The sequence below is a fragment of the Phasianus colchicus genome, chromosome 1 (genome assembly GCF_987193195.1).
Source record: "Phasianus colchicus chromosome 1, bPhaCol1.hap1.1, whole genome shotgun sequence".
NCBI lineage: Eukaryota > Metazoa > Chordata > Aves > Galliformes > Phasianidae > Phasianus > Phasianus colchicus.
This window is the reverse complement of record NC_143436.1, coordinates 47,840,360-47,856,320: the sequence shown is the minus strand read 5'-3', so window position 1 is coordinate 47,856,320 and position 15,961 is coordinate 47,840,360. Positions and strand designations below refer to the sequence as shown.

Below are 15,961 nucleotides of genomic sequence, written 5' to 3'. Positions count from 1 at the left end.
GTACCAAAGTCGACTTTTGAAACAGGCTTCTACTTTTTTCAAAAGACACTGCAAATAGAGGAAAAAGGATTGACTACTATGCAGATTGCTGAAGTTTTGTATTCTGTGCTGATTCTTTATCTTGGTCTGATTCAGCACTAAAAATGCTTGGTTGTGCTTATGATATGCAAGGAAGCTCAGTGCATCCTTAGAAAATGCTGGGTATGACACAGGCCACATATCAAGAGTGGGGAAAGTCTGTCTCAGGACTTCTCTGTCCAGTTCTGAATTGTTATGCTGGGTTATGAATACAAGACTCTTGTCTGAGCAGATGATTGAACCAACCCATTGTCAATCCAATGGGTATGAAAAGAGAAGAAGAAATGAGAAAAATTTCTGTGAACAAGAGTAACGGACATAAAGATTCTGTTCTTTTTGAGAGAGGGGAGAAAGGTTTAGGCAACTTCATAGACAATAAACAATATAAATTCAATTTAAAATCTTATTTTTTATCTTATTTTTTGTTGACAGATGTCTGTTGTGGTTTTTCAAATATTTGGTGTTAATGGTGAAATTGACATCAGAGGGGAAGACACAGAAATATGCCTTCAGGTCAACCAAGTGATACCAAATCAACTTGGAAACATCAGTGTTCGACATTATCTGTGCAACAGGACTGTGGGTAAGAACTAACAGTGAGATCTCAATTTAAAAAACAAAAAACACATTTATTGTATTGAATTCTCCTGGTTAATATGCTTTTTTTAAGCTCATCTAAGTTGCATTACATTTTGTTATTGTTTCATCAAGATGGAGTTCTGTAACTGCTGTAATGATACTTTGCTTAATTGTACATGGTCTTAAAAGACTGTTTCTGAATACAGTTTATTCTTTTCTCCAAGGTGCTTTCTGTGTGTTAAATTAAAGCCCGCAGATTAAGCTAATTTATAATTTATGCTTTAAGAAAAGTGAAAACTGATTCTTTACCAGGAAAGATGGCCACTGTGATGGCCTTTTTTCCTTTCTATTTTTTTTTTCCTAAATCTTGATGCAAATGTAGTTTCATGCCATGTATTGACACAATTAGATCAACCAGTGTGTTCAGTCAGAGCTGTTCTTGGGTGTGGATCCATGTACATACTCTGCCAGAAAACCTAGTTCACATACTGTGAGGTTTTTTCTTGGCTTGCTGTATTGGCATGCCACTTTGTCACAGTTTGTTTTCCTCCCCTTTGCCAGCCTTCTACACAGATTGCTGGATGCCAGCTCTGCTTCACTATAAGTTTTGGGGTGGATCCCCAGTGCACCTGCCTTCTGCTTCTGGTTCAACTCCTCTCATGAGAAAAAGTTACTGCAGTGCTTGACTGCCATTTCAGCAGTATGGATTTTCTCAGGAAGCTTGGTGATGCAGCCTTTGATGTCCTAGCTAATACAAAACAAAACAAAAAATGTACTGATAAGCTGAGTGGTTGCCAGCAGCTGCTGCCTGAGCAGCTGTTGCATCATGTTGCAATTGTGTTCTTGCATCTGAAGATGAGAGGGTGGTCCAACAGGGGAGGATTTATGTCTGACTGTCGGTTCATGCATCAGCAGACAGGTTTGGTTATCTGTCATGTCCTTGTGAAAGCAAGAGGGAGTAAATAGAAAAAAACAACAACAAAAAAGCAACCACAACATGTGCTACAAATTTTAGCTCTAATCCAGACAGACGGGATTTAGGTATTAAAGTCCTTAAATATTTCTGAGAGGAAGAGAAACACTCTAGAGCAGAGACTCTACACTTGGCTTTATTGAATCTCATGAGGTTCTCCTGGGCCCACCACTCAAGCCTGTAATTTGACCACGCAGAGTGTCAGTGTGACTTATGAAATAATTGTCTGGTTTTCTGCAGTTCTGGTCTGTGCTGCTTCTGGTTTAGAGTATCAAAAACCTGAATCTTTATACACTCACACTGTGAGTGGTTACTATAGCATTGCAGGAGCAATTAACAGTGTACCAACTATGCCTTTTCAAAATATGTTCACGTAGTGCAAACATCTTTTCTTTGACAGGCAGCCTAAGTGCATCTCTAGAGACGTGATGTATCAAAAAGCCAATGTCTCATGAATGTAATGTGATCGGCAGAGACATCTTGGAATTTTAACCAAGTATCTTGTGAACTGAGTGCATAATTTCAGAAGGAACACTAATTCTGTGAAGTATCTTTTTTTTTTTTCATTTGGAGGTGTGCAGGATAAGCATTACTGAATACATTTTTTTTTTTTTGTTTTGTTTTGTTTTTCTCCCTAAGTTAGACATTACGTGTACTACTAACAGTGGAGTGTGCAATGCTTTAAACTGTGTGGGAATCTGTGACCAAGAAGCAATGTAGCTAGCTTGCAACTCACCAGCATACCAGTTTCTTTGATTGTTTTTGTAATGCTTGCCAGATAATACAGAGTAGGTTATTTCTGAAACAGAGGAGTAAAGGGTAACAAATATGATATGCTTTATGACTTCATGTTAGTACACAGCAAAGCAGTCACCACAGGAAACCATAAGTCACAGGATAATTGTCCTCATTCCTTACCTTCAGTTTCAGCTTGGGCTGTTGTCTCTCAACTAAGAACCACTGTGAAGATCCTGGCTCGGTCTTTTTTATAACCTCATCCTAGGTACTGCAAGACTGCTTGTAGACATCCCCTAAGCCATTTCTTCAGCTTTACTATAATTGTTCATATTTACACAACCAGAAATTAAGAAGGGGAGATTTCAACAAACTGCATGTCAGTAATGTGGAGAGAGCATAAAGAACGGGATAAAACAGGCCAATGTGACTCCCATCTACAAGAAGGGCCATAAGAAGGATCTAGGGAACTACAGGCCTGTCAGCCTGACCTCGGTACCAGGGAAAGTTATAGAGCAAATCATTTTTGGTGAGATCACACAGCCTGTGTGTGGTGTCCAGGGGATCAGGCCCAGCCAGCACGGGTTCACAAAAGGCAGGTCATGCTTGACCAACCTTATCTCCTTCTACGACTGGGTGACCAGCCTGTAGATGAGGGAAGGGCCATTGATGCAGTCTACCTAGACTTCAGCAGAGCCTTTGACACAGTCTCCCACAGTTTTCTCCTGGGGAAACTGGCTGCCTGTGGCCTGGACAGGCATATCCTTCTTTGGGTAAGGAGCTGGCTAGAGGGCCGTGCCCAGCAGGTAGTGGTTAATGGAGTTAAGTCCAGCTGGCGACCTGTTACAAGTGGTGTCCCCCAGGGATCAGTACTGGGGCCCATCTTGTTTAATATCTTTCTGATGACCTAAATGAGGGGATAAAGTGTACCCTCAGTAAGTTTGCAGATGACACCAAGGGGAGGTGGTGTTGATCTGCTTGAGGGTAGGGAGGCCCTTCAGTGGGATCTAGATAAGTTGGATTGCTGGGCTGAGGTGAATGGGATGAAGTTCAATAAGGCCAAGTATTGGGTCCTGCACTTTGGCCACGACAACCCCATGCAGCGCTATAGGCTTGGGGATGAGTGGCTGGCTGACTGTGAAGAGGAAATGGACATGGGGGTGTTGGTTGATGCTCAGCTGAACAGTGTGCCCAGGTGGCCAAGAGGGCCAACAGCATCCTGGCCTGCATTAGAAATTATGTGGCCAGCAGGGGCAGGGAGGTGATCATCCCCCTGTACTCAGCACTGGTGAGGCTGCACCTCGAGTATTGTGTTCAGTTTTGGGCCCCTCACTGAGGCCCTGGAACATCTCCAAAGAAGGGAGAGGTGAGAGGTCTGGAGCACAAGTCTTATGAGGAGTGGCTGAGGGAGCTGGGGTTGTTTAGTCTGGAGGAGGCTCAGGGGAGACTTCATTGCACTCTACAACTTTGTGAAGGGAGACAGTGATGAGGAGAGGTTTGGTCTTTTCTCTAGGCAATGAACAGGACCCGAGGAAATGGCCACAAGTTATACCATAGGAGGTTTAGATTGGACATAAGGAAAAACTTTTTCTCTCACTGGAATGGCCTGCCCAAGGAGGTGGTGGAGTCGCCGTCCCTGGCAGTGTTCAAGAGGCGTCTGGATGAGGAGCTACAAGATGTGATTTAGTAGTTTGTGATAGCAGTGGGAATGGGAGGACAGTTGGACTGTATGATCTTGTAGGTCCTTTCCAACCTTGTGACTCTGTGATTTTATGAAAAGAAACACAAATAGAAAGGAAGTTTTACTCCATCTTTAGATTTAATCTTATCCACTTCTTTTTTTCCAAATTCTAAGCCCTTATGTATTGGATATGGCTGAAGTAACCAGAGTTTAAACAAAAAAGCATCTCTATGGAAAAAAATCTCATTTTAATTCTGTCTTTAAATCTTTTTAACAGGTGGATACGCTACTAATATAAACAGATATAATTCAGATGGTTTTACTTGAGTTACTTTGTTTTCAATTATCTTCCTAATATCAGTGCTTGCTTCATAATATAATTGCTGTGAACATACTTTTTTTGTTATAGATTATTTTGCTAGGTCAGCCACCACAGTGATAGATACGACTTCAGAAAAATCCCTTGGGGTACTTATTTCTGGTGGCAAACCCTCTTTTTCTGAAGTACAAATGGATATTGGACTTATTTTCTCAATATCTCATTACCTTAAATCTTTCATTTAATTTCTAGAACTGTTCAGTTGAATGTTGCAATTGTCCTTACTGGTTAAAAAGTCTGAATCTAACAAGAGAATGCCAGTTCTTTTAAAGTTCAAATCTACTGCTACAAATGATAGAACAACATATAGTCACATTCTCTATCTTAATTGCTGTGTCAGGAAATTCCACCTTTCCAAGAGAATACCTGCTTTCCTGAGACTGTGAACTGACTTACAAGTTTTTTTGAATTAAAATTAAAGGAGTTGGTTGAAAAATATGAGAATAATTGCTTTTTGATTGTCAAGGCATTGAGAAAATACAAATCTTTTGTGTATAACAATACTTCTATATTGTCTTGTTTGTCACAGAGAAGTACAAGTACTTGTTATATACTGAAAATTTTGTACTTTTAAGTGCTGTAATTACAAAATCAGTCTGAATTTAGTATGTACGTGCAATGCTGCATTATCCTGAATAATACTTTCCAAGTACTTTTGGAAAACTATTTGAACAATTGAGATGGAAATAATTGAACCATAATTGCTTTTTGTACATTGCAAAATTTTAATGCAAATTTATTTTCCTTTTGCAACAGGTTCTGATTGTAAAGCTGTGGCTGGACCAGTTAAACCATCACCTGAGATTAGTCTGAGATGGGAAAGTGGGCCTAGTGCCATCATACATTCTCTGCTGGCTGTTAAAAATGGTTTTCTTCAGTGTCACGTTGAGAACTTCAGTGCTGAATTTCTAACGTCTTCCCTCACAAACATTCAGCATTTTCTAGAAGATGAAGCTGTTGCAGAAGTGATGCCTATGAAGATAAAAGTTTCTAATGCAATGATTAATTTAAAAGTATGTTAACAAAGAGCTATTTAACTGCTTTAAGGAAATTGTGTTTTCATTTCCTTGATAATAACTTGGTAATCTGGATGCAGTTAACTTCAAAGAAACTGCTATCGTGTTTTGTAATGTCTTTAGATAATACTAAAACAATTTAAAAATCCATAGATTTGGTTAACTCTGGTATGCCCAGAGAGGAATTCTCTGCATGACCAAGCTATTTACATAAATCAGTATTTGTTATTTTTTTTAAACATCCTCTCCTAGCCACTTCTGTAGAATGACAAGGTTTTGGAGTATAGAGGTAAGGTATTCACTATTTCTAAAGGTAGTGTGGGTTTTGGTTTTCATTTTTTGTTTTTAAACTAGGCTTTTTTGATTAGGAAAGTAATGGTATTTTAATTACAAAACAGTTTTTTGAGGTTAACTTTCTTTCTTCTTTAAAGGACAGTTTTCATAATGAAAGTTCAATTCAAAATAAGGAAAAAATAACAAGAATTCCAGTTCAAACCTCTTGAGTGCTGTTTCTCCAAACTCAGATTTTCAGGTTCTGCCCTACCTAGAAACAGTTACTAAATGCAGCTCTTCTCACCACTCTAGCTTAAAATAGTAAGGCTAAGAGGACAGAGCTACTCAAGTCTCCTCGAAGACATTCTTTCAGACACCTAAATGAAGTGGTGAGTTCTGTGCAGCAGAACCATTGGATGCAAAAATGAGGACAGTTAAAAACAATAATAATAAAAAATATTTGTAACGTTTCTTTGGAAATTAATAATTGCTCATGTAAATGATGAACACAGTGAGAACTGAAATAGCAGGTCAAATTCTGCATCTGAGGGTAAGGCCTTGATTCTGTTAAGATCGTTCTTGACCAGAATGTCAGTTGTAGCCTCCACAGTGTTCTGCTCAGACTTGAATATCAGACTGCGTCACTGTTCCCTCTCTCCTTTGTGCGGCTTCTTCATCCCCTGAGGATCCGTAGGCACTCCTGCAGGGCTATTTCTATAACAGAAGTAGTGCAAGGACACTTGTTAAGAATGGGTCTGTTCCCCAGATTCCAATGCATCGCAAATGTGAATACTGAAATGGAAAAAGGAAGTATTTAACATACAGTCACCTAAATATGAAAATCAGGGTTGTGCTGGCTTATTGGCAAAAAAGCAGGCTTATGCAGATATTCTTGAGAGTATGGCTGTTTGAAGTTGGGAATATACACCAATAAACTGGCAGTAAGATTCTGCTTGGTAGTTTAAGTACTGAAGAGCTTGCTCAGCAGTGCATACATCACAGTGAAGTTGCTTGTGATGGCTGACCAGTGACAGATCTGGCATACAGATTATTCATTTTTGTATCATTGTTGGTAATAGAGAGCAAGAGAGTATGGTTTAACCTTATACCCCATCATCTGTTCAGTGCTGCATGTATTCTTCCAAACAAGACTTGTTGCAGGGTGTTTTGTGGGGACAAAAAAAAAACCTTCCTCAAACTCTTGATTTGTTTTTGTACTTTCTGCTGCCATCTCAGTGATGCTCAAGAAACTTTGACAGTTACACCTCATCCAATTTCATGCTGTGTGCTTAATGATAATATGTATGATTTTTCTGCATTAACCTGCTTGACACGGATAATGAACTATAAAGGTTTCCTGGAGGGACCCCAAAGGAAATAATTAGTGGTGTTTTCCTTCCGTTCAGTACAGTAATGAACTGAATTGCAGTTGGCGTCAAACCAACCTAAATTCTAAAAAGATGAGGTTCTGTCAAGAATGGTAGCTGTACCACTGAGTCTTCAAATAGGTCAGGAGAAAATCAGATACTATGTAGCGTGGGCTTCTTATCTTTGACTCCGAGAGCTCCTGAGCTAAAAAGTGTCTTCAGTTGGGATTAAATCTTATTGAAATGTCTGTGAAAATACTTTGAAGTATTTTAACCAAACTGTATATATTGAGTTCAGCAGACTTACTTGAGAGATAAATTTAGGCCTTTAATATGATCCACAGGAAAATGGGAAAAAAAAAAAAGCAAAAAAGCAGAAGTATAGCAGAGATCCCATTAGAAAATTCCGCTCTGAAATGTTCCCTTTCAAGTTTTATTAAAGAAACTTATCTTTAATTTAACATCTTAGCAATTTTGATTTCCTGGTAAACTCATTTTTGGATACTTGTATTTTTCAGGATGATAGTCCACGTGAAAATCTCAAAGCGTGTGAGCTAGTACCCATAAAACTACATATTGACATACTTTGGATAGAAAGAAATGATGATGGCTCTTTTTTCATTAGAGGTTTGTATCTTCCTGCCACTGGTTAACTCAGTATTATAATCCAATTATTACTGATTCTGTATTTGTATTTGTTTAGACACACACCTAATAATGAAAAGGTAACTGGTGGTTAATTTATGTCAGTAATAGAATTCTAAGCATAGTCACACAGAAAAAATATTCCTTTTTGAGTAGCATATGGTTTGTGGTAACAACCTGCAGCTGAATCTGTCTGTGAGGAATATGCATAAAACACTATTAGGGCTTGTTTCATCAGTGCACATCTCTTCATCAGATGCCTGAGATTCCTTCCTTGAAGGAAGTTGCATTTCTTTACAATTCAGCAAGATAGGTATCTGCTTGCTTTATGGTTTTTCTTGTGTTACACATAGCAGATAATCTTCTGTTTAACAATATGTGCTATTTGAGAAGTTCACTGAGGTATTTTACATGGTGCATATTATGTAGCATCCTGGTTATAACATCTAGGTTTGTGCTGAGACTTGCATTTCAAATAGGGATTTAAATTTGTACCTTTTATGAAATGTTTATAATTAGTTATATATGTGTTAGTTTTCTTTCCTACATTTATAGGCAAATACTAAATACTGATAACTGCTGTCTTTTACAAAAAGGTCAAAGTATCAGAGTAATTTGGTCCTTTCCCTTGCTCAAAGCAGGGGCAGATTTTGGCCATCTTCAGATATTAGCCATGGGAGGTAAGAGTAATTTAAAGAGAGGATTTAGAAGGATGAAAAAAAAATACTGGAATATAAAGAAAAATGCCCTCATTTAACACTTAGTGTACAGCAGTATGTTTTAATAAATCACAGAATGGCTCTGGTTGGAAGGGACCTCAAAGATCATCAAGCTCCTACCCCCCTGTAGCATGCAGAGCCACCAACCTCCATATCTAATACTAGACCAGGCTGCCCAGGGCCCCATCCAACCTGATGTTATCATGCACGTCAGTTAGGAAGTTTCCTTAATAGCAAGCCATTTAAGTTATTTTCTAATTTAAAATCTTCATTTTGCAGGTTTATCCAAGTATCTTTAAACTTAAATGCAGACCTCAGATCTGTTTTGGACCTGCAGATATTTCTGCAGTGACAATATTAACAGTTCTCAAACTTGTGTTGTCCTCTCCCCCCAGTTTTAATGCATGTTCCAGGCATCTGATAATGAAGATCTGAAATACAGTTATTCATATATGCTTTTTGCATTGGCAAACTCTGTTGTCTTTGTATAGATAATTACTCAGAATGCATTCTCTATAGTGATGGTAGCACTCTGTATAAAAAAGTGATAATTTTCTTGGAGCTAGAAGATATGTGTGTTGTGTCTCCTTTCCTTTTTTTTATTCCTTCAAAAGAGTATTTGGCTTCTATTTCAGTTTCATTTCAATTTTTATATTTAATTTTGGAAGGTAAATATGAACATGCCTGATACTGAAACTGTATTTGCTGAAGTGGCTTTAATTTACTGCTGCTGATTATTAAGTTTTATTTAAAAACAAACAAACAAACCATAAATGTGAACACTACTCTCAAGCATCTTTCTGTGATGTAGACAATCAAAGAGTAAATGATGGGTCAAAGATGAAGAATTCAAGTAGTGCACTGCAGCAAGCAACAAAACCTGCAGGACGTAAAACAGAGGACCAAGCCACACAGACTACTTGTGAAATTCCTAGCCCAGTTAAATCAAACAGAGATTCAGCTGACTTCATCAAAAATGAGGTATTAAGAATTCCCTTTTTTTTTTTTCCCCTTCCCTCAAAGTTGCTACAGTCATCCCAGTTGTTAGATTATCTGAGAGTGAGCTGGGGGTTTACTTCTGTTAAGAAATCTGTTTGGGTTGGAAAGTATAAATTGCAGATAATATAGTATGGCTCAGTACATAGGCATGCAAAATAAATTTAATAGTGCTTTCTAAACAGAGTGGTAATATATTGCAGACCAATTCTTTCCCTCTATATCAGATGGAGTTTTATGAAGGAGAAGGTCACAAACTGTAATACTCGTGTCTTCCTTCTCCCCACCTTCTGTACAGCACAACTATCAAAGGCAAAGGACTAGATGGCTGAGTTAGGTTGTTATTAACTTCTCAGTCATGTCTGGATTTTGAATTGATGGTGAAAAAGTTCACACATCAGTTTAGCTTTCTTTCTCCACTGGATAAGACTCCATTCTTAGACCTCAGAACGTAGTGTTACTTCCACTCTGCTCCGGAATGGAAATGGCGTAACTGAGATGTGGAATCTGGGGGTCTCGCATCAATTCTTTCCATTTTCTGCTGTCATTGACTAGGAATCAGTCACTGACCCCAGCAGACCCTCCCCAGACAACGGGTATGACTATCAATGTATGTCATTTTAGAAGTTACTGTCATGGATAATGTTGAGAGTATGCAGTACATGCAATAATATGTTTTTCTAACCGTACTGTTTCAGCTTATTGAAGAAAATGAATGTCTCAAACAGGAACTAGCCAAAACTAAAGCAGCTCTTGCTGAGGTCCAAATGGAAAAAGATGCCCTGCTTCATCGTTTAAAGAAGATGAATGTTGATCATCAGTAGGACAGTGTTCTGTTGGTGCAAGGCATTGCCAGAACTTCAGCGACTGCAACATCTGAAGAACTGTTTGTGAATTGCTGGAGGACATGGTTTTTGGTTGTTTTTTTTTTTTTGGTCACAAACAAAAGCTTTCTCATCACAAACAAAATGTTTTTGAAATAGTTACAATTCTGAAAATGTCATTAGATATTGTAACTTTTTTCAGCCCATTTTAAACTGAAATGACTGGAGAAATTAGTTTATACTGTACTTTATTAATTTACTGAAGAAAAAAATCATATCACCTACTTTCAATATTATTAAAGGAGATGTTATTTTTAAAACATATAGGATTTTTTTGAAAACTGGATGGCTCAGCAATGAAAGAAGGTGCTCAGTTGCTTAACTGAGTAAAACATACCATGCCTCGTTAACAAACTGTACCTCTGTTTGTTAAGATTATGTTCTAGTATTACTAGACAGTTTCTGTATAGGAGGTTACATTTGCACTATGATGATATGTTAGATCCCCTAGAATAGTATAGCTACTAAAAATTAAAATAGCCCTAAACTGGCCCTAAATTCTATGTAATTTGCCCAGAGAGGATTTTAAGAATAATCCTTTGGTGCTATAGAGTTCCGTGTACCCTTTCCACACATGCTCCTAAAATACCACAGTAAATGCGGGAGAATGTAAGTTAGAGAACACTGCTGGACTTTATTCCAGCATGAAAGCCCACAACATCTGTACAGCTGGTCTAATTTAGACATTCACACACATGCTTTTCTCTCTCTGTGATGAGGAGATAGCCCTGCAAAAGGATCCAGCAGTTTGTGAAGGGTGATGTTTGAGCCGTTTTGCATCCATGTCTGATTTTGTGAACTTTATCAGACATGCCCAAGGCTTTGGTCCAGTGTATTTAAATATGTAAGGTCAATGCTTGTGGGGGGCGGGGAGGGAAATTCCTACAAGGATTCATTAATTGTATATTGCTTTTTTGATTATAAATATATATATATATATATACACACAAATATATTAAAAAGCTTTACAGAAACATTTAATTACCCCATAAAATTGTGAGATTACATGAGATGTAATTATGCAATTTAAACCATGGGTGATTTGTACAAATTAATCAATTTTCAGCTAAAAACTGGTACGAATGAATAAAAAAAAAGCACAATGCTGTGAAACAGATTATCAGTGTGCTTCTGAACAGTTTTGGAAACAACATCAAATAAATGCATACCTGTAAGAGACTGTTTTTGCTAGAAGTGAAAATGACTGAATAATTTAACTGGTGACCTTGAATCTGACAACTAGAATCTTTTATTTACTACCATGAATTGTTTCTGCTCCATGGGATGTCTGGGGGATATTTTGTTTGTAGATAAGCAGATAAATGTAGATATATCTCAAAAAGTATTTAGTACTCCATGGTTTGACTTTGTGTATTCAGGCTATCAAACTGGTTTAAATTAAACTGCTTTTCATTAAAACTTTTTGGAGGACACAGAATTTTCACTGCTGTAAAAAAGTTATTGAAAGTGTGTAATTTTAATGAAGGGCTCTATGGAAGAACTGGTTCAGGCACTATTTTAAAGCCTGACTCTCAAAACCCGGAACTCCCTTTAACACCCATGGAAATTTTTATCTTATTCTAAATAAGGTGAACAAAAATGTGCACGACGGTTTCTAATACAGAAACTTAATATGTGTATTTCAAAAAGGTATTTAAGAAATCACAGTGTTAAATGTGGGTAGCCCAGTTTGCACAGATATCATGTCAGATTCAGGGGAGGAGTTCTCAACTGGTTGAATTCTGATTGGTACTCTCAAAGTTGGTAATTCTAACTCGGCTTACTCCTGCCAAGATCTAGTTAGAATTATTCTAAGGAAAGGAACGTGTAGAATGGTTAGCAGCATGATGCTGGAATAATATGTTGAAACTTGTTTAATTTTTAAACAGAAATAGCAGTATCAGACACTTCTTCCTTTTTACTGCACAAGCTGACGTCTGTTTCTGTTAGCAAAAAGGAAAACCAAAAAACCCAGCCCAAACAAAGCAGCTCTTCCCAGTGCGGATACAGAAATTCTGTTTCATTTTTTTGCACTTCATTACAACTGAATATATTTCTTTTCAGGACAGTTTTGTAGTAATGAGCATAGTGTGCGGACAGTTCAGAAGTGTGTGCTTGGTGGTGGGCTTCACATTACTGAGAGTGATGGTAGTGTGCCACTCTAACATGAGTTTTGCCATTGAAAAAGTAACAAGAGAGAGGGTTTTTTGTGTGTTTGAAAATATGTAGTTAAATGAAACCTTAATAGGTAATCCTAAAAATAGTAATTAAAGACCTCAGATCAAATAAAAAGGCTTAATTTGTTGTCAGGGCTCTGCTAATACTCATAACCTCCTTAAATCCTATGTGTGAAATGTGTATCATCAGTAGAATCTCTTGATTGAATCACAGCCTTTTATTCTGCAGAGAACTAAACAGAATGGTGAGAACTTCAGTGTATGCAGAAGACTGACTCCAGAAGGCTTGCAAGCAAGCTGATACCAAGTTTTATTTTACATTTTCTGTGGAAATTTAAACTGATCTACCCATTAGCTTAACACTCATTTGGCTTGTTTAGAAATACTGTTCCAGGGTCTAGTACAGCGTCAGATTGGCTGACATTGAGGAGCCTATGTCCTTTCTCAAGTGATGTCATTGAAACATTTGGCATGCGTTGTTACAGTGAGAACTGGAACTCTTAACAAGCACCGATTTTAAAACAAAGTTATACGGCCTCACAGAATTATTTCTAAGAGATCTGTTGAAGAGGTAGAGTTGTGTAGATCGTGGCTGCTCTTTAAACTGTCCGTGTCCCTGTCCCTGCTTAATGACAGAGACTATTCCAGTCCTTGGATTAAATATATCATGACCTTTGGCAGAGGGAAGGGTGGTGCTGGCTGGGAAGGAATTGCCTTCTTGTCCTGCCTGCATCTGTTTTCCCTGGGCCTGTTTTCCCTGTCTGTTCAGTTGTAAGCAGGCTCCTCTAGGACTGGACTTTGAGTCTTAAGCTTGAATTATATTTGATCTCTAAAGGTTAACTGCTAGCTACAGTTTTCCTAAGCCTGACATGGTAATGGTTGCCTTTATTCATACAAAACATACAGGGAACGCAATAATAAAAACTTCTATCTAGAATCTACACTTCCAGAAGTACAAAATGTAATGGTATATTGCAGAAGTGAACAGCTCAAAGTGAACAGATTTGAGGTGAGTAAAAAGAATGCATTTTCCATACAAAAAAATGTGCTTGTATTGGTCTAGTTCTGAAAGCATTTATACAAAGATCAGGTTAATCACTAGAAGGTGGTGTCAGGAAAGTATAGGGAAAGGTTACCAGCAGCAACCACTTGCTGGAAGAACAAAGCTCTGTTTCTCAATCAACTTAAGAAAAAGCTTCAGTCTTAAGGTTAATGGAAAATATGAGTTGTGTAGTTACAGTTCTTTCAGTGTACTTCAGCATTCTTATGGAAAAAAAATCTTATAATTCTTACAATCATTATTTTCTCTTTGAAATTTAAATGAGTTAAAATGGATGGTCTCCTCTCACCTATTGCCACTTCAATTAAATAATTATGTTTTTTTACAAGCTTCAAGCAGTTTAAACTTATCTTAATGAGTGTAAGCAAGGATTAGGCATTTTATCTTTAAATTGTCTAGCTACTAATTAAAATATTTGCTTATTGGCTAATGTGATTTTTGGATATGAAAAAACAGACGATTTTACAAAAGAACTATTTTTGAAACACCAGCATGAGAATTCAAAAAGAGTTTTTGCAACTTGCAGCTTCTCACATGCTGTAAAGCAACTTTCAAGTATGTTGCATTGCTTTGCTAGCTGAAGCAGACTGCAGGAGTGAGTCTTCAACAACAGAATGCCCTTCATAGCCTCTGCTCTTACACAGAGTAAGGGAAACATTCTGCACTTCAAGGAGAGAACTCACATGTTGTCAGCTTCTTAAATGGGTAAACATTATTAACTTTGATAAAAGGTCATTTTAGTTTTATCTGTCTTTGCCCAAGCCAAATTTAATCAGTTACATGAAAGTATCTCCATTTTGTTATTTCTTCATTATCCATTGCCTTTCTGTTGCCATTATTCATTTTAACATGAGGAGAAGTGGACTGTATGCATTTCCTAAAGCTTTTTCCGTGTAATTTAAGTGTTGACTGTAGATTATCTAAGATTTTCTGAGGCATAATTTTAGACATAAAAATAAGTTGCATCATAGCTCAGTAAGGAACTACTGAAAATGCTGACTGCCTTCTAAAGCGTGTGAATTAAGGGCTGCTGCTGTATATTCTGTGAGAGTAAGCTGGTTACTACTAGAGTATGACTGAAACCACTGTGACTTGATTTGAGTTAGATGATTGGTAGTATCTTAAATATTTGACCAACGTGGGCACAGTTGAGCGCTGCAGAAGTGATAGTGTGAGCCAGCAAGTGCTGAGTAAGAAATGAGCCTCCAAACAGCCCATCTGTAGAACAAATTTGGATGACTCCTGACCTCAACAAACCATTACCATGGAAGGTACAACTGTCATAAATGTCACAGTGTAATTGCATTGTATGAGTAATTACTGCAGGTTTTCAGCAGTGGAAAGTACTTCGGCAGTAAGAATTGTCATATTCAATTGTATGATGATCACTGCTTTTTACTAATAAGAAGAATGGTGCTGAACAGCTCTCAGAATTCCGAACTTTTCATTCCTTTTTTTAAAACACAAATAAAACTCGGTGAGCAGGACTGTCCTCTGCGTCACCTCTCTACCACTAGATGGCAGTCCAAGAAGTCACTTGTAGCTCCGTCTCTTTCCTGACCACTCTGCTTTCATTGCCGACTCGCAAACAGCCTCATTAAACGAGATGTCAGTATTTGTAGTTGAAATTCTTATAAACTTTTGGCTGTTAATTTCATAATGTGATTTTAAGACAGGTCGTATTTCACTTCTAATTCAGATAGCTTATCTTTTTTTCTACCACCTTCCTTACAGCATATTCTGTTTTCCTCTGAACTGCCTGAACATTTAACACTTTGCCTTCTATAGTGAATGTTTATCATGTTTGTTGGACTAGATGATCTTAGAGATCCTTTCTAACCTTCATGATTCTGTTTGTAGCACCTTATGATTATCTTTTAAAATAGAATGTTTGGGTTTTTTTTTTTTTCTAGTTTTCCTCAGATTCTGCAGATGAACAACTCCATCTTGATATCATCCATTTATTTGTTCAATTATCCTGCTAGCTAGAAAAAACTTACTCATTTTTAGAAAATGGAACATACACAGAGGTTTTCTGCATTTGGGGAACAACCATATTTAATCCCTTACCGACCTCTGCCAGATGCTGTAGTGGAAATGCTAAGGCATGGCTTGAAGCAGTGACTGAGCACCTGGTGGGAAGGCAGGGCCAACCCAGGGGAGCTCAGGTACAGGCAGTGCACCTCAGGAACCAGATCTTAGCTGTACCCCTTCCCAGACCTCATGTAAAGGTTTGCAGTGGAGGCAAGGGTATTTCATTTGGAGATCCCTGCTTACCTAAGGACCTTACAGGCCTTCTGAAGGTAAGCGGCTTCTTTCCCTTATTTTTGTGCCCACTGTAGTGTCTGAGCAGATACTCACTTGCTGTGACCTGGCATCTTGCTGCTCTGTAGTCTTGT

The 15,961-nt window shown here is 37.8% G+C and overlaps 1 protein-coding gene across 3 annotated transcripts in view; it reads left to right on the top strand.

The window, feature by feature from the left end:
* Nucleotides 1-12,191, top strand: part of BLTP3B (bridge-like lipid transfer protein family member 3B) — a 53,928-nt gene extending 41,737 nt beyond the window's left edge. The window contains exons 17-21 of one of the 3 annotated variants that reach the window (XM_090140301.1): nt 511-661; nt 5,182-5,438; nt 7,600-7,708; nt 9,257-9,426; nt 10,140-12,191. In XM_090140301.1, the coding sequence (XP_089996427.1) occupies nt 511-661; nt 5,182-5,438; nt 7,600-7,708; nt 9,257-9,426; nt 10,140-10,265 (813 nt within the window). In that variant the 3' untranslated portion in view covers nt 10,266-12,191. The remainder of the gene's footprint in view (nt 1-510; nt 662-5,181; nt 5,439-7,599; nt 7,709-9,256; nt 9,427-10,139) is intronic. The other 2 variants (XM_090140294.1, XM_031600397.2) reach the window with 2 other exon arrangements.
* Nucleotides 12,192-15,961: the final 3,770 nt, after the last annotated feature.